The sequence below is a fragment of the Anoplolepis gracilipes genome, chromosome 7 (assembly GCF_047496725.1).
Source record: "Anoplolepis gracilipes chromosome 7, ASM4749672v1, whole genome shotgun sequence".
In the NCBI taxonomy this organism is placed as follows: Eukaryota; Metazoa; Arthropoda; class Insecta; order Hymenoptera; family Formicidae; genus Anoplolepis; species Anoplolepis gracilipes.
The window spans coordinates 10,077,873-10,104,959 of record NC_132976.1 but is presented as its reverse complement, the minus strand read 5'-3'; the positions used below and the strand labels follow the sequence as shown (position 1 = coordinate 10,104,959).

At 39.0% G+C, this 27,087-nt stretch overlaps 1 protein-coding gene and 1 long non-coding RNA gene across 2 annotated transcripts in view; one reads left to right on the top strand and one right to left on the bottom strand.

The window, feature by feature from the left end:
• The window catches only part of LOC140668215 (uncharacterized), a 240,807-nt gene that overhangs the window by 145,922 nt on the left and 67,798 nt on the right, over positions 1 to 27,087 (bottom strand). The gene's annotated exons all lie outside the window — the stretch shown is intronic.
• Positions 1 to 27,087, top strand: part of LOC140667384 (uncharacterized) — a 65,473-nt gene that overhangs the window by 32,670 nt on the left and 5,716 nt on the right. The window contains exon 2 of the mRNA XM_072895264.1: positions 25,521 to 25,744. Within this exon, the coding sequence (XP_072751365.1) occupies positions 25,521 to 25,534 (14 nt within the window). The 3' untranslated portion in view covers positions 25,535 to 25,744. The remainder of the gene's footprint in view (positions 1 to 25,520; positions 25,745 to 27,087) is intronic.

The following is a 27,087-nucleotide window of genomic DNA, read 5'->3' as shown; positions in this document are numbered from 1 at the left end:
CTCTCCTCCGAGAGACCGGATGCAACGGCGCAGTCCTTAAATATCTATACGCGTCTTTCTGTTTCAGCGAAGCGCGAATCGATTCCAAATGCTGGATGTTGAAACGTTCAATTATTAAGAATTTCAATAATCAACGGATTCTTCTTAAAAATGTTGAAAAATATTATCTGATAATTAATTATGCTGCGTGAGAAGAAAATCCAAACAGCAATATACAAATTATACGGCTTTTTCGATGTGAAATCGCCAGTAAAATAAATCTTCGTCAAATTTGTTCCGGCGATACCTACGTTCGTACAGCAATTATCGACTCGCGCGGCAACCTTCCCCGCGTGCAGTAAATAAGACGCCGTTATACGCGCGAATAGCGGGACGAGATATCGCGCGGGATATATTCGCAGAAGCGTGCAACGGCCCCCTTTTGACGTAAGACCACGTCCGATAATCTTACGACGTTCGGTCGTAAATTTCGTACCAAGCGAAAAAGTAAGTACACCAGTTTTTCATCGGCGGCGCAGCTTCCTTCTTATCCGTATCCGAGACGCGATCGTGTTCAAGAAAGAAAGGCGCGCGCACCGAACGGCCGCTGCACGCTATATAATATCGCACCGTCCTCGGTCATCGATCGATAGCCAACTGCTCGACGACGACGACGACGACGACGACGACGACGAAGACGACGTCGACGACCGTCGGGAACGAGCGTGCACATGCAACGCACAATGCGCGCGCATACACGCACGCACACACACACACACACGCACGCGCGCAAGAAGTAACGGGCGATTCTTAGGAGACGTAATAGCACCCGCTTGCGAGAGGGTGGGGTGGGTGAGGGAGGGGGGGAGGAAAAATGGGAGCGAGGATGTGTAAAAGGCAATTGCCTTTCCTCGCTTATGGTCCGACATATCCGGCGACTCGCATAACTTCGCCTCATCTACGAACGGCGGCGCGTCGCGTCGCGCACGTTAATGCAACTCCGTGTGTGCATCATGCGTGGCGTTGCGTTGCGTGCGAACTCGCGCGTCGCGCGGCGGACGTGTTTACAAAACGGCAATTTCGCAAGGATTTTAATTATGAAATATGCCAAGATGACGACGACGAGACTCCTCCGCCGTTCTCCTTCTCTCACGTCGGCCCTAATCGCAATTAAATTCGCCGGTTTATCGCCGTCTCCGCAAATCGTCGCGACGTCACTCACGGATGATATATCGTCCACAGGTGAATTTACCGGCCCGTAAATGTTTCACACCGCACATCTCGGGCGGGGGAGGAGGGGGGGGGGGAGCAGGGAGGAAATGATTTTCCTCTAATTAAACGATGATAATAACAAGCAATGCGGAGCGAATGCGAGGCTCGAGATAATACTCGAGAATCTAGGACGCAGCATCCGTCACAAATGAATACGTTTGCGGAGAATATTAACTCGGAGATTCTCATCGCGTGAAATGCGAAAGTAATTAATTTCCTATATCCATAATGCTATAAAATGCTTTATCTTCCTTCCAATTCAATAATATTATTCTGTAATTTAATTTGCATTTTAAATTTTTACATTATTACTCGCGATTAAAGAAAATCATCACATAAAAAAAAATAATTACTTTAATCACCGATTACAGATTAATGCGAAAAATGAAGAAATACTGTGTTTTAACGAAAATAGGTTTTCCTATGATAAAAACTAAAAATCTCGACTCGCTTCAATCTTTCTTTTTTTTTCCCCGTAGAAAAGATCGAATTCGCGGAAGCAGTCCTCTTAATTTCATTCCCATCTTGGGCCGATATCCATTTAGCCGCTCTCCTAATAATGTTGTACGTCGTTAAGTCCGACGTCTATATGCGCTCGCGCACGCACATACACGCACTCGTCGGATAAAGCATACGTACGTTCTTAATTACGGCGGAAACATTACAAAGTCGTCCCGCGCGGTTGTCGGCCGTTAATAAAGGGCAATATCTCTCCCCGCGAGAAAAAATATTACCGGCACGAGGGAAGTCCTGTAGGTCGATATCCGGTTCTGCACGCCACCGTCGATGCAGATTGCGATTGGTAACGGCGGAATGGGCCCTTGATTAAGACGAGGCTGACCGTGTTCCGAGTGCTTTTTCAACATTCGTTCGAATACTTCTCGTCGGAGCACAACCTAATCAAATTGACCGCGACGAAGACAAAACAGACCAGATCATTGTTACGGATGAATTAATTTCACGATATATTAACCCTGAAAATTGCAATGAAATAAAACAATGTCAGGGATACGTTGTATCATAGAATAAAAATATGGTAAAAGAAAGAATATTCCGTTAACTATGACATTTAAAAAAGCGATTATTTCAGAGCGTTTAAATTTTCTTAAAACTATATGTGGAATTCAGCGAATTCAGAAGAGTGAATTACAGTGTTTTACTCTTATTATTCTCAAGGTAATTTTAATTGAAAATCCCCAAATCTTTCGCGTAGAACGTAATATGGACGTTACGAGAATACGGAAGAATAAAGGAGGACACAGTCGCATTGGCTGCTTCATTTTCCAGCCGGATTTAAATTACACGACAGCATGTACAGGCAAACGGAGTGCATATAAACGCCCCCGTAATTACGTTGGCCGGCAATTAAACGTCACTGTAAAATACAATATTTCCGATTAACAAGGGGGACGGCTCGTTATAGGAGGTTCAAGGAACGAAATATATTTATCGCGGCGCGCGGCAGAAACTTTAGCCGTGTCCTTGCCAAAGGCTGGCGGCGCAAAACGCGACCGATGGGCAGGTTAATCATCATTAAGGCGGAAACCCGGCTCTCTCTTCTACGGGCCACCCCTGGCGGATCCTGAGTAACGATCGCGGGAGCACGCGTCGCATTAAGGTCCGCATAAATTCACGAACTCGTCGAAATCGCCGCTTAATTTCGCGTTGCGAGGCAATCCGCGGCGAGTCTTAAATTGCATTTTTGCCATTCTCAGAATAATGCAGGAGGAATATATCCGGCGCGGCCATGGGTCGAAGTTTAAATCGCTATTGCCGTACGAAAGTGCAAATGTTTATCCCTTGGCTCTCTAAAGTACGCGATTTATTGCGAATTGCGTATTTGAGTTTCGTTAATGGCGCAAAAGAGATTGCGTAAACTGAAGTATAATTAAGCAACAAGATCCACGTCGTGGATCTCTCTAAGGTAGCGCTAATTTATCGCTAATCGCACGATTTGCGAGAATAAAAGCGCGAAAGTGTCGGACGGGAATAATCTGGCGATAAAGACTCCATATTTATCGTTTAGTTAAGGTATTTCATGAAAATATCTTTAGAAAGAGTTCGTTAATGACTTGAAACAGTAAAACAGTATTACAAGTATGTAATTATTGCAGCGATAGTAATTTTACTGAGGCGCATTTAAAACCGCAGTTGTTAATTGCAGACTTCTGTACATTTTTTCGTCAACGAAAATAAAGAAAGAAATATGAAAAGATACCGAGTAACTTATGAGAAGGCATCGCATTAAAGTTCCTGTTAAATTTGCAAAATCTTTGATCATTCAACATACATACGTGCCGTTTGTTCGAAAAATTATGAAAAATTATATAAGCGAACGAGTAAAATTTCTATACCATGTCATTTATAATAATAATAATTTATATACGCGTGCAAAAACAAATATATATAAATATTTTAATCGATTCCAAATTATGATTAAAGCGCAATTCTTGATGTGAAATATTTTTTTGCATTTGCGTGAACGAGATAAATAAATTTTGTTCGGCACAAACGAGTCGTTATACGAATCGTGACTAACATCCGCATAGCTCGTTCTCCGATACGCAGTCAGGATAGGAGGAGTAGTCGCATTTTTGATATCCAAAAAGGGAAGAACAGCAGAAGAGAAAAAGACGTTCCGGCCGTAATTTATCACTGTTAGCCCACCCTCTAGGAGGAGCACTGCGTTCTGGTGATTTCATCGGCACGAGTTAAAAAAGTGGCATCGACGCTGACGAGTCAATTCATCTCTCGTTCCACTGACCTGAAACGTGGATGATGTCACGCTACGATCGTGCGCGAGGACGATGCGAGTTTAGAATCTTCAAGGATCGCGAGCTGTGTGTGAGTCACGTACAACACATCCCTAAAGATTCCGCAACGAAGCTTACAATTCCTTTTACATTCGACATGCAACGCGTATAATTTTTTTTTTTGTTTTCGAAATCATAAAAATATTCCGCCTTCTTGCAATCTCTTATTTAATCGCAGCAATTTCGCCGGCCCAATCGACATTCTCTCGCGATCGTCGAGCTTACCGAGAATTGAATTCTTAAGAAGCTCGCGTCTTCGCCGAGAGAAATCACGGGCCAAGAAAACACGGAAATCAGTCGCGGATCGTGTCAGGGTCGCAGCAGGGAGAGAAAAGGAGAGATAATATAAGAGAGGAAGAGAAATACTCTCGCCATGCGCGGTTCGTCCGGCAGTTCGTCCCGCGGCGTCCGTATCGAATGCTAATTAAACGGGTGTCGACTGTATCAAAATACCTAACGGCCGCGGCAGCAGCGACTATGGACCGATCGACGCGGACCACGGTATAGTTTTCGGGGAGCCGTGTGGAGCCTAATGTATGCCAGTGGGCTAGCACGGTGGTCCCGCGGCACCGTGTGGGTGGTCCACGTCCTCCTGCCAACCAAGGCACTCCCCTATGCTACGGGCACTGCTATGTGCACTATATACTCTCTTTCCGTCTCCCTTTCTCTCCCACATTCTCTCTTTCTTCTTTCCTTCTATCGTTCTTTCACTCGTCTCCCTGTTCCTTCTCTCATTCCCCGTACGGGGTGATACGCACGCGAGAACGCTTTCTCCCTCCATCTCTTTCTTTCCTCTCTCCACCGAGCTTTCCTTTTTCCTCGCTCGTTCGCTGCGTCTCTCTCTCTCTCTCTCTCTCTCTCTCTCTCTCTCTCTCTCTCTCTTCTCGTTCGCTTACATAGATTCGCGCATTTAGTTACGCGTTCAAACACGCTGTTGACTGTGGTAGTTGCCGAGATCCGTGTAAGAGACAGCCTCTCTTGATGCGCTGTCATGAAGTCATGACCGATCTGTCAGTGCTCCTGTCTCTCTCCTCTCGGGAGCGCTCGGGAACGCTGTGCGCGATCGCGTGAATCGTGCGAATCGTTTTTCGACAACTGCGAGGGAACTAAAGGTTATGACGACTCTCAACCTTCTTTGATGGGTTTCATAACGAAATTAGTTTGGATTCGATTTAAATACAATCTCATTTATGTAATATGATTTATGTATATTATTGTGTATATGAAAAATATTGTATTCTATATATTTTATAGATCTCATAATTACGATTACTTCAGAATATATAGCAAAAATATACAACATTCTTTGTGTAAAAGAGAAAGTATAGAGAAATCCTATACCCCTATTGTTTATCGTCCAACAAAGTAGTAATTTCTATAAGAGCGATAGCGTGTTGTAATACTGGTATATACATGCATCTTAAATCTCTCACTTTGTCCACATTTCTTGCACACGTGCACATGCATGCTGCATTTAGCGGTACCTCTTACGCGAGAAAATAATGCGGAGCTATTTCTTCCAAGTTTGCGAATACTAGTTTACACGCGTTAACTTTCTCCTATCTTAAACTCAACTATTTAATGCGAAAATAAATATAAATCTAATTAATTAATGAAAATTCTACATTGCCTCTTGTCTAAGTTTTACCTTTTAATCGAAGAATTTCCTGTGTCACTTTCATTTTTTTATATTTTTAAATTAAAAAGATTTAACAAAAAATCTCCTTTGCTTATAAATAATTGTTAAATAAATTCCAAGATTGTCAAATTATAAATATTTGCAATTAAAAGGAAGAAAAACAATAACACGAATCCGCGTGCATAAGAATCGTGTGTAAATGTAAAGCTCTCGTGCTCTATATTACTTATCGATGACATGTACGAAATATCTACTTATTACGTACATATGCACTCTCGCATCGATTCCATCTCGGCACCCGAGAGAGAGAGAGAGAGAGAGAGGAGGGAGGAAAGGAAGTGGTATAGTAGGGAGAGGCGGAGATGAAGGTGGAGGCACTCACGCGCACGTGTGGTCGGCGGTGTATCGCTCAATTGAGCGAACGCTGTGAAAACCGGTCCATGGGTTTCGGACAACCGAGACGACAGACGCACGTCACGTCGCTGCCGCGACTCTGACTAATTCGAACGTCATCTTGTTTGGAAGACGAAATCGAAGAAAAGTTATTTGTTGAGAGGAGAGTGTGTTAAAAAATAATGAAAATGTGTTAAACTTGAAGTTTTGAATTTAGAGCTTTAAAATCTGTGAATTAAAATGAAAGATATTTAAATTCACAGCCTTTTTTTATTTATATCTTTATTTAGGCACACATTCTTAGTATACTTATATATGCTTATAAAATTATTTGGTTTTGAATACGTACGTATAAAAAAAAAAAAAATTAACGATAGAGACTCGTCGTAGAGCTCGGCGATTTGGACGTCGCTTTTATACGACGCAGCCCGTTTTAATCCCGATTAGATGGTCTATTGTATTCGCAGTCCCTGAATTTTCATCAAGGGCTCGCGTGGGAAGAAGATTGCCGGTTATTATTGCCGAGGAATGGAAGCATAATTTGAATTTAGTTATTCATGATTTCGTTATTCATTTTACTATTAACCCCCGCCTTCTTTGCTCGTCGCATAAATTATTAATGGGATTATGTTTACCGCGTTATAAATTCCCGAATTATACTGCGCGATGCGATCGATTGTCTCAATCGACACGCCGCGAAAGATATCTGTCCGCGTACTCTCGCGTGCATTAATTATATCATGAATAATGCATACGATTATACTTATTTACGTCGTGAAATAGTCTTTCGTAGCTATCTCGAGCCCCCGCAACACGTTCACGTTGCGGCGAACGTTGATTTAGACATTTCGTGCTCACGGAACCGATACGATCCTCGTCTTAAGCAACGCGTCTCAAGTGTCTGCCTATTAACAAGACCTCGCGTCTTTTATTATCCACCCACACACGCATATATATGGTGCGCAATGTACCGTTAAATAGCTTTCTCGGGAGTTAATGAAAAATTCTAAAAATAATTTGACGAATACGCGAGAGAAAGAGGGAGAAAGTTCAAGATCGGAGATGAAAAATTGGCGCCGTCAACGGAGATGCAAAGTGCGAAACGGTAAGAATAGTTTAGCGTACATAGACGGAGACATGACGAAGAGAAACGCACGCACGAAAGAGAAAGAGAGGAAGAAGGAGAAATCAGAGGATGGAAGGAACGAGTGAAAGAGGAAGAAAGAGGGAGAGAGAGAAAGCCTGGTGGGCCGGGTTTTATTAATACGCTTGAGGACAAATTAGCCAGCTGATTGCACGATTTAATTATAACCGTTCCTCCCTTCCTCTTCTGCTTCATCTCGCTTCATCTCGCGCGGAAGAGAAGATAGCCAAGAAGAGAGAGAGAGAGAGAGAGAGAGAGAGAGAGAGAGAGAGAGAGAGAGAGAAGAGAGAGAGAGAGAGAGAGAGAGAGGCTGCGCTTGCCGAGACCCTGTCGTGTCACAGCATTAAAACGTCGACTGCTTTATTAACAGAGCCTCGGACACGCTCCTTCCTCTTTCTTTCCGTGAGCGGGTGCGTGAATACGCAGTGTTGTCCTGCCACAAAGTGACAAAGCAGCCAGCGACGCCGAGCTCGGACCTCCGGAGAAGATCGCCTAATTTTTAGAAGCAAACTCGTGCTTCGCAAAGAGAGAGCGAACAAATTACTCTGAATTGGAGCATGAAGACTCGCGTTACTTTCTTTTGAAGACTATATTTCGGGCGCGATGCGCATAATTATTCTGGGACTCGCTCGATTTAAACTCTTTCGCGCGATTTTTCAATCAACATTTAAATATATCAGTTGACTCTTTAATAGACTAATTGAATCTTAAACGTATGACGTCACATTTCTGAGAATTAATTCAGTGTAAAAGCTCGTAAGAGATATCTTAATTTCAAGTCATAATCGAGATATCATTTCGAGGCAAGAAGATTCTATTTTTGTCTAACTAACATTCACGTTGTTAATGGGATTTTGTGAAGATTCGTAAACAGCATAGGCAAATGTGAATTTGGAAACGTTCCAGATTTGAATGCTAGCGCTAATGCGGACCATTTAACACACAAACACTTATTTTCACATATAAGTACACGTTAATGTGTAAACGTACTAATGTTAATAATTAAACTATTTTATCGGCCCGTAAACGTTATATCGTAATATAATCACTCAAGAATTTTTCACAATTGAGAAAAGAATCTTGCCTGTCGAGTCGATAATTATGTTTGAACTTGGTCGTATAAGCGTCATTTTTCCTTCTAATATACTTGTCCAAGAGCCCGATATTATTTACCCTAAAGACGTACCGGATTTATTCACCATAAAGGCGACGAGAGTAAAACACAAGTGTTGGAAAGTCGCTGTCCGCACCTCTCCTCCGTTAGTCGCGTACTTCGCGCCCGGTTCGTCCAAAATAGAATCCGTGTGTTCGCCTCGTGTTTGGTCAGTCGAGAAAACATCGTGGAGGGCACTCGGTGCACGAAAAGGTCCCACACAGAAATCTCTCTCGCGGGGGAACGACGGGTCCGTCCGCCCTCATCTTCGTCTTTTTTTTCCCGAGACTATACATAGTCACTATTCATCGTTCGTATAACCCAACAGACCTACCCACGATGGGAGCCGAGCTTCGGTAATGAAGACGTTTCTCTAGGTTAGGGGAAGTTTGACGTTTTTATGGGTCAGCCTTGACTCTTTTTCTTTTTTTTTTTTTTTTTTTTTCCGACTCTCTTTTCTTCCTCCACAATCTCAACCTTACATCCCGCTTCGTCTTCCTCGTCTTCATTTCGCCTCACCGTTCTCGTATTCCTCGAAGGACTAAGCTAAGCCGACACGACCCGTTATTGACGGGTCTATCATCTCACTAATTCCATAATACAAGATTTTTGATTTTATGGCGGATGTTAACGACCATGCGAGAGAGTTACAGTGCGACGACCTTTCGCCGCGATGAATGTTCGGCAATGCGATAAGAGTAGTTGGCTCTTTAATTGTACAAGCACCTATGGAGAGTAATCTAATTCTGCTATTATTATGCGAAAGAAAAATTATATACAAATAGTATATATATATATATATAGCACAATAATAATTATATAAATATTAAACTATAATGTTAATACTTGTAATTACTACAAAGAGAAACTTTGATTTTTTTTTTATAATCAGATATGCATATATATCTTACAATGTATCCTTGAAATATCAATCCAAATTTGAAAGTATTACGTAAAGTATAAAAAAAAAAGCAACTTATTTTTTGTTTATATCAAAAATACCTCTCTGTATTATTTTTCTTAAGGCACACAATCCTGCACAAACTCTTAAAGAAAAATATCCGGCTCACTATTTACAAAGTGATTCTTTATAACGATTTGCAAAATAAGCGCATGTTGATCTAACGTTCCTGCGTAAGGACATCGTAACCGCGAAAATCGAGACGTCCTTCGCCCTCGAACGAAACGATCCACTTGGCTTGCTCGATGACGGTGGTCCTCGAGGTACAAAGCCTCGTCGCTTAAACGACAAGCATTTTATTGACGTGGCGCGCGATCCGGCGGTCTCTGAAATACTTCACCTTTCGTGGACAGGAGTTCGACGTTCTCCACGTGTTAACGTGATCCTCATAAAGTCACTATCTGACTTGCGTTTAAAGTTTAAGTGATTTCAAATTTGCTTCATACATACGTGTACATACATTTATTATGGCAAATAAGTTACAAAGATACCTGTATTATTATGTTATCATTTTAAATAAGAAACAAAAATTTAATAAGGTCTTAAAATTTGCGTAAACATATGTTACACATGAAGAATTCACACGTTATAAAATATCTTTTTACCTTATGGTTACTCTTTCGCAAGAATTTTATTTGGATTCATTTACGTGTCGCTACACCCGTATGAAATTTGAATACATAGTTTCCATTGAATATTTATTAATACTAATTTCTACACGCGGTCGTGAAATTTCTCATCTGAGCGAAGATAATTATTTCTAGACTCCAGGATAGGGATAGAAATAGTAAAAGAGAAAGAGAGAGAGAGACGCACTCTGCGCATTAATAATTCAAAATCCATCTAACAGTTGCGCGTAATTTAAGTGAAACACACATTCTCTTTCGCGGTTTTCGACCAAAATTACGTTTTTCACCGCAACACAAAATTCTCAAAACCGCCGGCGGGAGAAAAGGGGACGAACTATTAACGAAACTTTCCCGCTTTGTTGCTGACTCGATCGTCATAAAGTCAAAACGGATGCGTCCAGGATTATCACGCGTCCACGTGCACACTCGGCCGTACGTGCTCGAGCATGTGAGCATACTGAGAGAATACGAGATAAATAGACGAGACATGGGAGGATTTAACTGAAATTTTGCAAGCCGGCTGCATACCTCGGCGCGGAAGCACTTTTATGGAGATTGCATTCTCGCCGATGTTCGGAGGATGTTATTAAGAGATTATTCGTCTGGTGTAAGAACGAAAGGAGCCTGATGTTCGCCTTCTTCTTCATCGACATTTAAACGGGCATCCCCAAAATCCCGAACGATCCCGAAGAGCTATCCGTCTGGTGCCGTGGAGCGCGCTGACCCCCGTCGTACTCTTTCTCTTCGATGACAGCGCATGCTCACGGGCTGACTTCATCCTCACCCCTTGCATATTACGAGGTACTTTGGATATCAAAGCTTCCTCTCCTGGAGCCCGTATTGGCAGGATCTATGGGGGCCTGCACGACCCCAACGTGTTCAGGTCACCGCTGACTCGCGGGAAGGAAAGGAGGAGAGGGGAGAGAAATTTATTTCGACGAGGTCGGCGAAGCCTGTCGTGCAACGACCCCGAGACGTCTTAACTTCGACACATTTGCGAACAACGTCTACGTATCGTTGTGTTGTATCATTCGTTATGTTCTTCTCCTCCTACTCTCTCTCTCTCTCTCTCTCTCTTCTTCGCACGGTATACAACAACACGATATACCACGAAACCCGCTTTGAAACGAGCCCGTTAACACTTGAAAGACGGTCCGGGTCTCTCAAAATGTCCTTTCTGAAATTTATTTCGGTGAGGTCGATGCAAACTGACGTTCCATGACCCCGCAAACGTCTTAACCATGGTTTACATCGTTATTTTTATGTTACATTCGTGTACTATAGCCAGTTCAATTTGTAATACGTGCCTATGGAGATAATTAACTTTATATAAATGTTGCAATAATATTGGCGTAATAAAATAATATAAAAATTAATAAAATGTAATATCGATATGATAAAAATATTTATAGCAATAACGATGTAGATTTGCCAGGCAACGCGACATTTCATTAACGTGAGATTCACAATGACAATAAATCCATGATTAAGCAAACGAATCCAAGAATTCCTGGGAACATTACATGAACCAAATCACGAAGCTTCTAATGACTTGGCTGCGTCTCGCGACGTACCCATAAAAGTCTCGAATGCTTCAGCGTAGCAAATTCTTCGAGGTGCCCTGCGCCGACAGGAATCGTAGACCCTGAAATTCCACGAGAATTCCAAGCACGGCTGGTCACATGATACCCCGCTAATCTACCAGAATCGTAGTATCATCGATGAGAGAAGAGCGTACAATCATCTGTTCTGTCAATCTCTCTGTCTCTCTGTCTGTCTGTCTCTCTCTCTCTCTCTCTCTCTCTCTCTCTCTCTCTCTCTCTCTCTCTCTTCTCTCTCTTTTTCTCTCCATTTGCATACATTATTTTGCAAAAATTTAAATAAAAAGAAAAAAGTTAATACGATTCGAAAACATGTGCTACATTGGAAAAGAATTTTTATAGTTTTTATATAATAGAAACATCGGAGATAGTTATCGAAGTAATATTGCCAATATCTTCCTAAGACTGTTAATTATAACATAAAATATTATTAACCTTATATTTTATTATATTAAAGAATTTGTTTGGTTTTTAACAAAAGATATATTTACGTCGTGTTATATATAAATTAAATAGGATTTACTTTTTTGTTAATTATTATGGAAGCGATAATTAATTTCAGCTGGTTTTATAACATACTTTAGAAAATGTAATTAACACATATGTACACTTTTACATGAAAGCAGAGAAATCGAAAGACGGATTAAAATTGTAAATAAAAATATCCTTAATTATCCCAGGAAATTATAGAGAGGAAATAAATGTAATATTATGCATATCAATTCTTTTAAATTTATATACATTAATTTTTATTTTATATATTTATTTTATTAATAATAATTAATTAAATATCGATTGCGGTCAACGATATTCCGGTAGGTTTATCAAATGAATATTTAGCTGATACAACTTTGTTATTCTGTAGAAAGAGCGAGGTAGAATCGCATTTGTCCGCCAGCATGTGTGTGGTACCAAGCGGCGTGTGGCGTCGTGCGTTTGTGCGTTCATGCGTATCTCTGCGTAACCGAGGCTGCTCCAAATTGAGCGTTGTGCCGCATATAGTCCGGTTTCGTTGACACCGTAATACCATGTTATTGAGTAGGCAAAGCCAACGTGTCAAGAATTATCACGTTATCTCCATCTTTATTTGCTTAATTTATTTCTCTTTTTCGAGAGAATATATACATACAATTATTTTCTTTTCTACTTCAATTTATCATTAATCAATTTGACATCAATTTGCCGTTGTGCAAGTATATTTATTGCAATAAGCAGTTGTTCTAGTAAGATTTTTATTTTTAGTTTAAAGTAATTTTACTAGATTTGTTGCGCTTATTTTTAATAGCTGTTTATATAATATTATATTATATTTAAGAAAAATATAATGGGAAATATTTTAGCTACAAGTTTCTCAATCTCATCACGCACACGCATTTCTCGAAAGTAAGAATTTATACCGATATTCGTGCGTTCGACGAACTTACTCAGCATATATAACAAGAAAGTCGACAATAAATTCGCGCACACGCCGCATATCTGTCTTCATCCAACTTTGAGCGTCTCCTGACATTTCTCCCGGTTGGTTTTCGTCACGCTATTCTCTTTCTCTGTCTCCATTTCTCTCATCATTATCGTCAACCCGCCCGTACCCGGGATCCCCGTCGCGGAGATCCGCGTATATTAAATTCACCGTGGTCTCATATGAGCCACGAAATTAAGCGATTTCGCGGGACCACATAGGGAAGCTTCGCCCGCCATCTGCGCGGTAACATGCTTCAATTAAACGTACCCGCCGTTAGAATTATTAATCCTGAATTAATGCGGCGCGACAATGTGGAACATTTCTGTTTGATCAGTCGAATTTATGCCGACAACAAATAAATAATCTCGTGCAATTTATCCGGTTGATATTGTATGTTAATTTAATCATAGTCTTCCTCAGATTACATTTTCAATGATTAATATGTATCAAATTTAAATCTAGTGTTTTAATCACAACTTGAAGAGATTAAGATTCAGCTGCTTTATTATTACTGCAAAAAGAACTTGTGCAAATTGTACAGCATACAAGAATTATGCATGATATCGCTTGTAATGTCTGATTTTATTTTGTAATAAATGAAGACTAATTTTATTTAATGACGATAGTCGAGTTTCGGATGAGTCAATCTAAACTTTCACTTTGTACGTTTTATTCATCAGGAAACAATTTTGACGCGAGGCAGCTCAATAAAGGAAGTCGAAATGATGTACTGGTTCCACCGTGTAGTTGACTTCGTTTTATTCGAATAACTCACAGTAGCCGGATTGTCAGATGTTGTCGTGGGCTTCGTTGCAGGGGACATCGTTTGATAGCGGTGGACTGGGCGCGGGGACGAAAGGAACGAACCCTGGATCGGTGTTGGTGGTCCACAGTGGCGACTCGAAACAATGAATTTACTTCATAAATCTCAATTCAGTCGGGACCACCGTCCAATTAAACTTAATCTCACGACCACCGCCGTAGGGCCATTTGCCTAAGATGTATCCGAGTTAATGCTACGCGGGAACTCACATTTCAATATGTTCATTAGGAATCTTTGTAACACTTAAATTTAATAACCATTGGGAGTATACAGAGTATACATATTACGATGTATCCCATTAATGCATCACAAGAAGCCTCGTTATAATCGCGCGAGTTTTATTTTAACACACAATCAATTTTTTTTTAATAAAAAGAGTTTTTTTTTATGTATGTGGAAATTTCATAAAATCTACAAGAATTATTACAATAAGAAAAATAATAGTAAATAAAATAACACAAGACAAGTAAATATGATTTTGTTTCTGAATTATTTTAGGCAAAACGAAAGTGATGATCAGATTTAATAACTGGAGACCCACGGTTATTTGGAAGAACAAAAGATAATAGCCCAAAAGTTTGGTCACTTATACGAATATCCGGTCGCTCGCGCGCGGATGGGAATTTGTTCCTGGAAGCGAAATTCTTGGAGATGGCCTTGCGAATATACTCACGAATCATGGGATTCGAATCTTGTGCGCTCATCGCTGCCTTTTATTTGGTCTGCAAATGAGAAACATACCGATAACACATGTTCATACATTTGCCCAGAACAAGTTGCGATGTCGGGGCTTTCGACAAATGCACGTCAACAAAAATTATGCATATATTATGCTTTTCTGCAGATATAATAAAGGAGCAAAGTAAAAAAAACCCATTTAGTAATTAATTTTTTTTCAAGTTTCCTGGTTTCTTTAAAAATATTTCAAAATAAAAAAGTTTCGATATATTGCGGTCTCAGTAAACATAATTAAACAAGAAATAATCAAGGGATGATTATTTATACATATATATATATATATGTATACATCATTTTCTATGAATATTTAACAATAAGCTTATTACAAAAATAAATTTAGCATTTGTCAAATTTTTTTTATCATCTTCCATATTATATAAAATCTATATATATTATATAAGACTTCTATCTATGTTGTTTTTTGCATGCGCCAAAATATCACTGATACATTTTACTGGAATTAATCCGATTGCAAAAAGGATATGGTAAAGAATTCAACGCAAACTTTCGTCTTTAAAAGATAGATTATACGTAGAGGAAAGCATGACAGTAGCCTAAGGTCAGAATAGATGATTAATAGCTTAATTTCCATCTATCAGGAAGTCATTTCTCAAGTGCATTCTTAACGGTATTTTAAGTAACGATATGATAACTTTACGATTCGCGACTTGAAAGGAACACGAACAATAATTCGACAGAACTTCAAAGTGTCGTGAAGACAACACGATAATTACAATTTCTAAGAGAAGAACAAGCGCTTTCCAACAGACATTAAAACTTTCTAAAGTTCGCGATTTCCATGAGTATTTATTCGATATGCAATAACAAAATTTAATAAAATTTTTAATAAAGCTTTTTTTTACATGCCTATATTTTAATCGGCAAACATTAATTTACTTTCTTCTGTTATTTTTATTTCTCCTCTAATTTTTCTAAATTATTAATCTTTTAAAATTTCTATCAGCTTTTCTACTTTTTACTTAATTCCAATGAATAATTAGGAGATTTAGTATTCATCTTTAAAAATCCAATATTAATATGTATTATATCGTCTTGATACTTGTTATATAAATTTCATTTTTGAATAATTGTGTCACACACTTTTTTCACACAATTCCTTCTTGTTAATGTGCGAAATCTTTCGTAAATCTGGCGGTTGGCACGAGCCGGTACTTTTGGCGGGCCAGGAAATTAAGATGTATCGTCGAAATCTGATGTGGCCAATTTGCATCCGCCGCAACGCCTACGCGCCTTTCCGCCTCCGCGGCGGGGTCCGCCTGTCTGGGACCAAGCACACCCATTCGAAGAGCCCATTTGATTGTTCAACAAGTCCTTAAAAATCCGGACACCGTCTAACGAGTCTTGTAAATACCGATATACATGTGTGCGATACAAGGAAAATCACATATCTCAACATCTCGATAACGAAATATTACCTTTGCATCATTTTCACATATCTTTGCATCAATTTTACATCGATAGGTATATATTTAATTATTATTTTAATTGTATATTATTTTGATTTATATTAAAAAATTTGAAATGTGAAATTACTTTTCAAAGGTCAATGTGTCCATATCTGTTATAATCTTCTCCGAATTTTATTTTGTTGCGTAAAGAAACGCGAATGCTTGTCTTCTTATTCATTAGCAATTTTACTGCGATATAAAGAAGTTATGTCTTGTCTTGGTCTGTCAGTCGAAAATCTCGACTCTTCTGCCTGCCTTAATACCATCAACGCGTGGCCAATTTGTAACGCGATTTTTAGTGCCGTATCAAATACAAGGACACGTGCGCGCGACCATGCACACCAGGCCGTGATACACGCGTGGATATCGCGATTAATAGGACGATCAGTGCGATACGTCGTGACGGATTTAAGAGCGGACAAATTTAAGGGGATGCGTCCCACGTAATAGCGCGACAGGAGAGAGCCTGATTTTATTCTCTTTCCTCGTCTTCGTGACCAATCGTCGCGTGACTGACAGTGTCATCGTTCGCGAATGCGCGGACAACCAAAAAAGAAAAGAAAAAATTTCATCGTGTCTAATGGTCGCGAATGTATATTATACGTCACTCCGCGATCGTAAAATCGTGCCACGAAATTTTCGCCCGCGCGATACATGCTGATAATCTATGAAGCGGGATATTAAGACTTCATGTAAAACGAACGAGTTTACAAATTGTTCACAAATAACAGTCAGAGACGCTCGCTTTTAATCTTCAAATTGATATTATTTCAAAGATAATGAATGTATTTAACTATATAACATTTAGACGAGAATTAAACCCTTTTTGTTTACGCATGTAATGCTTTTGATAAAACAAAAAAATTATTAATTTATTTACTTTTAATATAAATTGTAATTTATGAATAATTGATGTCACGTGTGTATTCTGATTCGTTTAAAGATGTCTTAAATCGATGATTAGAAAAGAAATAATAAAATAAACATAATTCCGATATCTCAATGTCAAAATTTGAGTCTCTCGGTTTGTCAATAGATTATTATCTATTAATGATAGAGCAATATGAGACGGAATAGTTGTCTCGTATGAATGCTACAACACGAACGAATGAACGTGTCGTCGCAATTACCGAGAAGAACAGCGATTAACCTTCATGAATACAATCTGGCGCAATTCGACGGCAGAAATGGTGGCGAGGCGACGATCGGGTGGGTCGATTTTATGGCGCGACGCATGCTCGGCATGCGTGCGTGTACGTGTCCTTACGTAGGCGCGGATACGCACTGGCGAGTCCCCCATACGTTATATTAACACATTAGCTCCGCTCGCGTGCCGAAACCCTGTAAGCCCTAAGTAACAATAAGTGAAGGAGAGAGGGTTCCCCTTTTCGACATTCGCGAGATGAGGATCAGCGACAAGAAGGGCAGAGTACGCATAGCAACGTGCTCTCTCGCGCACTTTTTTTTCTTTTTTTTTTCTTTTTTTCTTATTTTCTTTTCCGTCCTCTCGATCTTTCAAGGAACGACACACGATGGACGCATAGCCTTCGCAACTTCCAGAATTCAAAGCCTCTCCCATCCGGATGTATTCTAAGTCACACATGATGAATCAATGACTCGACTCCGACGCGCAATCTCAAGGTTTACGTTGAAAATTTCCCGTGTAAAACATCGCAACGAGATGGAATCTATGTGTACGTATAAGTAGAATCTCTTGTCGCGATTAAGCATCGTTAATCTCGCAGCATTTCTCGAGTTGCAGCGAAAATTATCATTCGATAGTCTCAAGGTTTAGTCTGAAAAATAATGATTTGAAATCGGAAAGGAATTGTGATGGAAAGTAATTACACATATGTGTAAATATCATTTATTTCTTGTCATGTAATATTGCCGGTAAATAACATGCTTCGAATTATGAAAATAAAATACAATAATATCACGGTATACATATATTAGAGAATCAAGTATTACATATATTTACAATCATGTAAACTCACATCTCGTCCTTCATTATAATTTATAATTCCTATATATTTAGAATTGGAGTAGCTTTTCTTAAAGCTTCTTTAAAAGATACTTCTGCAGTATCGCATATATACGATGAAACATAATTAAAACCATACTTTCATTTCCGTTGCAACATCATTTTCCTCAACAATAATGATGGCGTTGTTTTTGCTGCAATCAGAGCACAAATAAGTATCGTATAACGATAGAAAGAAGCTTGGATATGTGAACGTGTCTCCGAGATAGTAGTTAATAGAGGATCAACTTCATCTGGGTAGAAGAGACCAGAAATCATCAGACGGGGACTCGAAATGCTCGTAATATTTGTACGGCACACCCGGCACAAGCACCTGCTGCGAACCTGCTCGCGAACCATCTTCTTACTACTTTCTCGCTAGCGTTGGCACTCAAATTTTCAAGCGCGTTTTCTTTCCAAATTACTTTCACGATATTATAACGAGAAATATCTCCAAATCTATAATATATATGAAATCTACAGAATTTATTAAAATTATTTTAAGATGAATCATTTATCTCGTGCAGCGAGATAAATGATTCATCTCGAAATAAAATAAATCGTATATTTTATGTAAATAAAAAATTAGAAAAAAAAAAACAGATTTATAGTTACATTAAAGAATACTGAAAAGAACAAAAAAGATATTGGCGTACGATATAATTTTAAGAGAACACAAGTTACTGTACTTATATTTTAGGGCATCATTAATTATAAAATAAAAGCTTTTTCTACATAGAACACGTTATATAATATATATTTGCCCCGCACACATATTTTAATTAAGTAATTTAAATTAGATGACATACTACACACACACACACACACACACACACACACACAACATTGGTTCGAGGACAAGCAATTAAAAGTATCGAAAATTGTACTGGCTATTACTGAACGTGTTTAAGGGATAAAAGACATACTGAAAACACGGGTTGAGAACCGCTTAGGCCACACGCACACTCTTCGGTGGCTCCAATTAAGCGGGCAACATTAATTTCAACCACCCGGTCCGACCCCGCGGTTATCTCCTTCTCTCCCGCTCCCGTCGTCCTTTCGTCAGTCCTTTCCTTGTCCCTTCGTTCTGTCCCTGTATTCCTCCTCTTCGTAACCCCTTCTCTTACGTCTCTCCGCATCCCTCCCGCACATCCCCTTCGTATATCCTTGCACCGTCCGTTTCCACTCGCTCTTCCGCAGACGCACACGCGCTCGCCTCTACCGTGCTCGCGCTGCGAATTGTTGCGTCGTGTGTGCACGCAGGTAAATTACCGTTCGAGCACACGCCTACACACGCGTGGTCGTCTTTGATGCACGTATAAGGTTGCGCGAACCATTGTGGTTCGCGGATCGTCGAGTTTACGCTCGCCAACAATCAATAATTTATCTTCTCACAATTTTTTTACACTTGTCAGAAAGATCCCTGACTCTTTGCTATTGCGTTTAATCTCAATGTCGCTGTAAACATTTTGGATATGATTCAATGATATTAAGTTATCCTTTGATCGACATATACCGACATATGCTAAACTTGTTGAATGATTATCTTTCTGAACATGATCTCATTATTCACTCTGAGAATATTACTGAACGCACGGTATAATCACGTTTTTGCATATAAACAAGCACGTTACCTCCTAGTTTTAATGCACGGTCTCTTTATAAAATTATCGACAAGGAAGGCTTCCTCGCGAAAATGTACTAAGTTTACTCAGAATAGAGAGTCTTGAGACTCCCTGTCGAGTCTACAAACCTCGTTTTAAGACCTTCGCCCATCCTGTATCTACGCGATCGTCAACATCCGGTGAAAAGGAACCGCTTTAAGGCCCCGTTGGCGTAGCGCGCAACATTTACAAATACGCGTATAAATATGTAAATACGCGAGGCGCATCTCATATATTCAGCATCATCAAGTTTCATATATATGCTAATTACTACAAATCATCTTTCTTCCATAATTATCCTCCACTACGCTTACGCATCCGCGTGGCTCCCCCCTCCCCCCCCCCACCGTCCCCGATTCCCGTACGCGTTGTTTAAAGAACGCGATCCACCGGCTCGCCGGAAATAATGGAAACGCATTTCGCTCGCGCCAATCTTTCAACGCGCTCTCTCTCTCTCTCTCTCTCTCTCTCTCTCTCTCTCTCTCTCTCTCTACTTACACGCTCGTTTAACCGCACGCTAATGCGCGGCCGTCATTTATTATTCGAATGCGTCTCCTATATTTAACCAACCGGCCGCGGAACGAAAGCTCCGTGTTTGTTTGTTTGTTTCCGCGCACCGGGTTCCTCGCGTCGCCTGACTCTACATTCCGGTTTTTCGATCTTTTCTCTGCCGTTTTCTTTTTTTTTTTTCCTTTCCTCATCCGGTTTCCACGCTGCCTCGTTCTCTTACCCGTCGCTTCCAATCGCGCTCGTCTTCCGTCACGGGCCTGTCGCGTGTCTTTACCTAGCCATATCTCATATCAATTTACCGTTTACAATGTCGAGAGCGCACTCGCGGCCTCGTTTCGTTCGCTCGAGCTGCTTTAGCAAATGCGATAGTTTACATCAACCAACGCCGACTTCTTAGGCACGTGGCTCGCGAAGAGGAGAATCGAACACAGAGAGAAGACAGTGATAAAGAGCTGCGTCTATTCTTGCGATTTCCGTCATGGCATACACATTACTAATTTTACGTAAAGGAACCGTCTGATTGTTTACAGTAAAACGATTTTTTTAGATAATAGATAATAGATATATTGTAATAAAATCAAATTATTAAATGTGTTTGTCAACAATTTTAAAAGTCAATATCATATAATTACGACAATGATTAAATTTTGATAGAGTGGAGATATATTTTTCGTTTCTTCCATTAAAAAGACGTATCGCAGAATGTGATCGGTTCAATAACATGCGTTTGGAACGGTAAACACATAACCGAGCCGACACCGACTCGGCTCGCGTCAATCACCATATAAGAGAGGCAGAGTGGTGGTAGTTTACTTTGGTGCGTATACCAAGTTCCTCGCCACATGCTTGGAGAAGCCGAAGGAACGTAATAGAGCGGAAGGGTAAACCAGCGAGAGAGAAGCCGAAGAGAAGCACGAGGGAACGTCACGTTACGTTCCACGACGGAGTGACGTTTCTAATGCGAAACTAAGAAATTAGAACAGTCGCGCTGTCTAATGAGATACTAATTGCGCCGCATTCTCGTTGTATTGACTCGACCGGGGATCAGATAAACATGACTCCGGCCGAGGGAAAGTGTGTGAAACATGTCCGTGAGATTTAATCAAATTGCTAAATTTACGTGCCAGGAAACGATCTCGATGAAGAGAGGAACGATTAAAATATCTAATATCTATTAAAGTATCTGTTAAGAAAACATTTATAGCCGATCCGAGAATGCGAGTCCTGATATGATATTCAATCAGGCACGCATTTGTATTCCAAAGAGAAAGGAAATAATTATTACAACTTAAATTTAATTAAAGAAATGTCGATAGGAACATTCGCGTTATGTGTGCGTAGATATGTTATAATTTATGATACGCTATAATTTAAAATACAATAAAATGATCGCAAATACAATTATAGATACTTGGTATGTTGGTATGATAATCATGTTTACACACACACACACACACACACACACACACACACACACACACACACACACAATAATCATAGGAAATAAAAAAGAAAACAATACATAAATAGCGTGATAAAAAAATATAAAAAGAAACTGTCTTTGAATTCAATCAGTTTCCATAAATTAGTCAGCAAAATTGATATTATCTACTTTAAAATAAATCTCGAGGGTTAAATGTCAAACGTGCATCTAACACAAAATCGCCTGGGGGGAATATAATTTATGGTAGCACAAGCAATCACACGTAGCACTCCTTACCCTTATATCTCAGCGCGTTCAACGAGGTACGATAATGTCATGCATTTGAAAATGCAGTTGAAACAGACTGCTGCACGTGTGCAGGATAAATACGGAAGAGAATATGCAAAAAAACACACACGCGGAATGTGCAGCTTCTATCAGAAGGAAGCTGCGAGCGAAACGAGTACATCTCGACCTTAACATTCTTTACCTTTATTTAATACAAAGACGTGATAAAATAATAAAAACATTTTACTTGTATCAAAAATTTATTTTGTTTATTTATGTATTTTCTATTTTATTTTACGTATATCTGTGTAATTTTAAAAAATTAAGAGAATTCTTAAGATAATATGAATTGCTATGAAATGGGGATTATATACGTTATGTCAAAACGTCAAAGTGTTGAAATTTCAAGTGTAGAAAATAAATTTTACATTATGTTACATGAATACGCGATCGACATCAGTTTCTCGCCGGTTTAAATCTTGCGAGACCTGTGAAGTTTTTACGATTGCGAATGATTACGAGTGATCGCACGTTACCGCTGGATCTGATTACGAGATTTGTATCTTCATACTTAGTAGGCGAGTAGAAGCCAACCGCTCGTTAAATACGTAATACGTTGTACGCGCGCTACACATGCGCTCACATCTTTGCACCAGTTGCAGCCTGCAGTTGAAGTCTGAGCAGTTTGCGTGAAACGTCAAAACGCGTTTACGCTATCTTGGGGAAAAGACGTTCTGATAGCGCGACGAGAAACGGATAATTTACTAGTCTACTAGTTTGGTACAACGAGAGCACGTAATTGCAGTCCGTGATGATGATTCGAAATAATAAACACAGCTTTTCTCGCGCGACACCTCGAATTCATTGATTGATTAATGATCTGAACGTTAATTGCAAATCAACGCGAATCTCCACCCTGCTTTTCGAAATTATAATCCTAATGAAAATGTTATTAATTTTTCTACAAGCTAATAACCGATAAATTGATAATCATAAGGTAAACTTCGAAAGCAAATCATGCGTATCAGGATAAATCTATTTACTTGTCATGTTTCATAAGTTCTATACGTGTTTTCCTGTTCGTAACGCTCTATATTTCATCATTATTTTGCACGTTATAAATCGTCCTAAGAATCTGTAAGAATAAGCTGTGTGCTTGTGAAAAACTAGCATTTGAATGCTTGGTATCATTGCAACGATCAGTATTGCATATTTTTACGTAATACATATTATATTTAGCAATATTTATTTGCAGCCGAAGTCGAGAGAAACGCATCTGCACGAATGCGATCATTTCAACATCATTGTATTAAATTCTAAAGAGAGATAAATTAAAACATAAATTAAAACATTGCGATTGCTTATAAAATTTCTTTCTAAGAAATATTTCTATCTTAACTTTACAAATTATTTTAGTGTAATTTTGTGATCAGGGTACAATCTTATATATTTTTAGTATTGTAAATACAATATTTTTTCTTTAAATTTCCATAACTCATTTTTATAATAATAACAACAACCAGGGCGTTAAAAGCGTTACAGCTATTCAACGGCGCGGATCAGCTACCGGAGTTTTGCGCGCACGTGCTTTTCTTCTCGTATTTCACCCCTCCTCTCTCCTCCCCCGCCGAAAGACAAGGTAGATGAGAAACGATATAATCGCCGTGACAATTGATGATTTGCGCGATAACTCGAGCCGCGCAATGTAATAATTATTAATGGCGCGCGCGCGGGAGCGAATATCCAGTTTTTCCACGATATGAGAAACAATGTTGCAAATAATCGCGCCTGGTGAATTATTTCGTTGGTAACATTAACCCCGCGAAACCTTGCGCGCTTATCTCCGCGATAACCCGGGCCTTGATGTATATCGCTTCAATAGAAGGGAATAGAAGGAGACCGGTGTAATCCCCATATAACATAATAATAATGAGACGAACCGATAAAGATCTTTTAGTACCGGTCAAACGCCTACAACATACAATAAGACACGATGCCATGTAGCAATATAGCGATCGTGACTACGCGTCAGAGCGCAATGATCCTTACGAAGTGACTTTCCTCCCGAGATAACATCGAGGTTACATGAAAACTAAATGGCAAAAGACGTTAAGAGAGATTATAGTTCCTGTTTCGCCATGTAAGCAGTTGGATCTAGTTGGATACGAATCGATGCTTTCTAAACGTTTATGATCCGCACAATCCAAAACAAATTTTTCTTGCAGGACAGCACTTAATAAATTTTACAATCATAAGAACATGATACATAATGAAATGTGCAAACATGATAATGAAATACACATTTTTTTATATGATTCAATTTCCAAGTAAATTCAATTAATTGTAGATTTATAAGAAATAATAAATAATCACACAGTCGGTGATTAGACTGCGTAAAATTTCTGTTGCTCAAAAATATTCTTTATCAGAATTTAGCAAAGAAAATAGATAACAAAATCAGAGAAAGATCGGAAGCTGGATAAACGATGAGGCGGATATGAAAGAGGCGGTCTCGTTGGCAGAACCGGTACTTTTGCATCGAGGGCGTAGCAATGAAGCCATTAATCGTCTCTTCGAACAACGTATGCTCGCAAATGTCTTTGGTCGTAACTTTTGATGCTTATTATGCGAGAGAATTCATCTTTAAAAAAAAGATTTCTTCCGTGTTCAAATTATTCGCAAATCTGCGCATATTTTACAACAACCTTGTTATATTTAAAATCTTAATTTTTTAAAATTCAAAAATAAAATTTCTAATAAAATGTGTATTATTTTATTAAAATGATTTAATGATAATAATAGTGCCAGAAAATATTTCTTTGCATACAAATTCACGCTGTATGTGTTTCATACATAATTGTAAAAGAAATATCTATCATATTCAGATGATTTAATTGCTGTAATGTAAAGATATATATGTGCGTGTTTAAAATCGAATGGAAATCGATTTGAGTAAAAGTAGACGAAGAAAATGGACAAAAAGAAGGCGATAAGAAAAAAAGAGGTAGGCAAGGCCGCGCCTTAATGGAAACAAGTTAATGACCCGTAGAAAACGTATTATAAATGCTCGACTGACGATCGACGAGTGATCATTATTTATAGTTATGGATATAGCCGCAGACTAAATGGTTACACTTTTCATACGAGTCTATAGATCTTAACTCGAAACACGTTAACAAAGATCTCGTGAGAGATTTAATTGCAAACCAGATACAAACCGCACCTAACACAAACGATATAATATCTCAAGCAAATAAAAAAAAATCCACATGTATATAAATGTTGATTTAATAAAATAAAAATGAAACTTTAATGTATGCATTTTTGTTATTTCAGATTAATTTTTAAGTTTTAAAAATTTCTTAGCTTTAAATATAATATCGATATTTAAAATATCTACATATTTGCATTAACAGTGTCTAATAACTTGTGGAAGAAAGACTCTCGAATGAATAAATGTAAAATGTATTTAATGAAGTTGTACGTACGGTAGGACAGGAGTTTTAATCGGTGTGTTTTTTCTTTTTTGTTCTCAGGACGAAGTAAGTAACGACCCACAAAACGGCGGTTACGAGCCGTGCTCGGGCTAAGACGAGACTAATGACGAAATGGCATCGGGGAACGTGAGCTTTTCTGAACGAAGCCATTATTACGCTTATTGTGTAAGCTTGCCCGATCGCTGACATTTCTGCGTTAAATCGATATCTCAATGACGCGTATGGATATCCAGTGCTTTACGATCAGATCGATTCATCAAAACGTAAGACGACATTAACACCCATCATTTTTGCCATCTTTTTGCATATGATAATTAAATTAATGCAAATTAAAACTATACGTTTATTTAGTTTTAAAAATACCACCGTGATTATTTAAAGAGACATATTATTGTTTTTGTAAATGCTCACAAAAATATCTGCTATTTGCATTAGTTAATCTTTCAGGGATTTACTTTTCTATTTTACTCTATTTCCTGTACTTATGCTTATAACTTGACTCAAAATGAAATCTTTCAATATATAGAGAAGTATTAATATTCTCTTCAACGCGCACTGCCATAAGCTTCCTTTCTCGTCATACTTCATCCCGTCGTACTCTAGCCATCTATGCTTTTGAAATATCATCAGCAGCGGGAACAGCTGCAAATCGCAAAAACCTCGCAACATAAATAATTCGAAAATGTGGGTTACAAGGTATCGCTATTCTGCTCGCGATATCGTATATTTGCTCGCGGCCAACGTAGGAAATACATAAAGCGTCTATGCGGAATTCGCGTCCTGGATAACGAGAGCCGATACCGAGTCAACGGGGCCTTAAAACTGTCAATCGGGAGCTGCGACTCGAGAAAGAAAGAGAGAGAGAGAGAGAGAGAGAAATCGAGAGAACTCTCGTAATTCTTGTAAGTCGAGGAATGACTTGGTAGAATCGACGAGACCTGCTGCCTGCTCAGCTTCGCGTCGACACGCTTAGCCTCGTTTGTCCCAAGTAATGGTCGCAGTCATAACTCAAGCGACTCCACTCGCGGCTCCGAGCTCGTTTCTATATCCCGATGTATACCCGCACAAGGACGGAACGATCAGATTCACGGAAAAGACGGGTCGATCGACTCTCTCGAAGCTCTCCTCGAACGATCTCGCAGTTATTTGCACAGTTAGCCGATCGTCGCGTACAATTTTAAGAAAACGCGATTCTTGACCTTTGTATTTATTAGATACTTATTTCGATGCTTAATAATAATTTATTATCTCATTATTATCCATTTGTTGTATTTCATATTTATTTTGTTTTGCGCTATTGACATTTCCATCTAAATTCTATATCATATCTTATTATTAATAAATTAAATTATTGATATTATAAATAATATTTAGAAAGTATTTCTAGATGCGAGATTGATAGGGAAAGGCGATAAAGAGAAAGAAAGCGAAGAAATAAAATTATTAAAATTCAAATTTTTTTGCAAAATTACTATATCAGAAATCTTGTTATAACAACATTTACTCTTATTTGATGTAGAGTCGTTATCGAGTTTGCACGACTAATCGATGAAAATTGACCAAACTGCGTCTCCGTCAACATCAAGCCAATGGCCTTAATGACTTA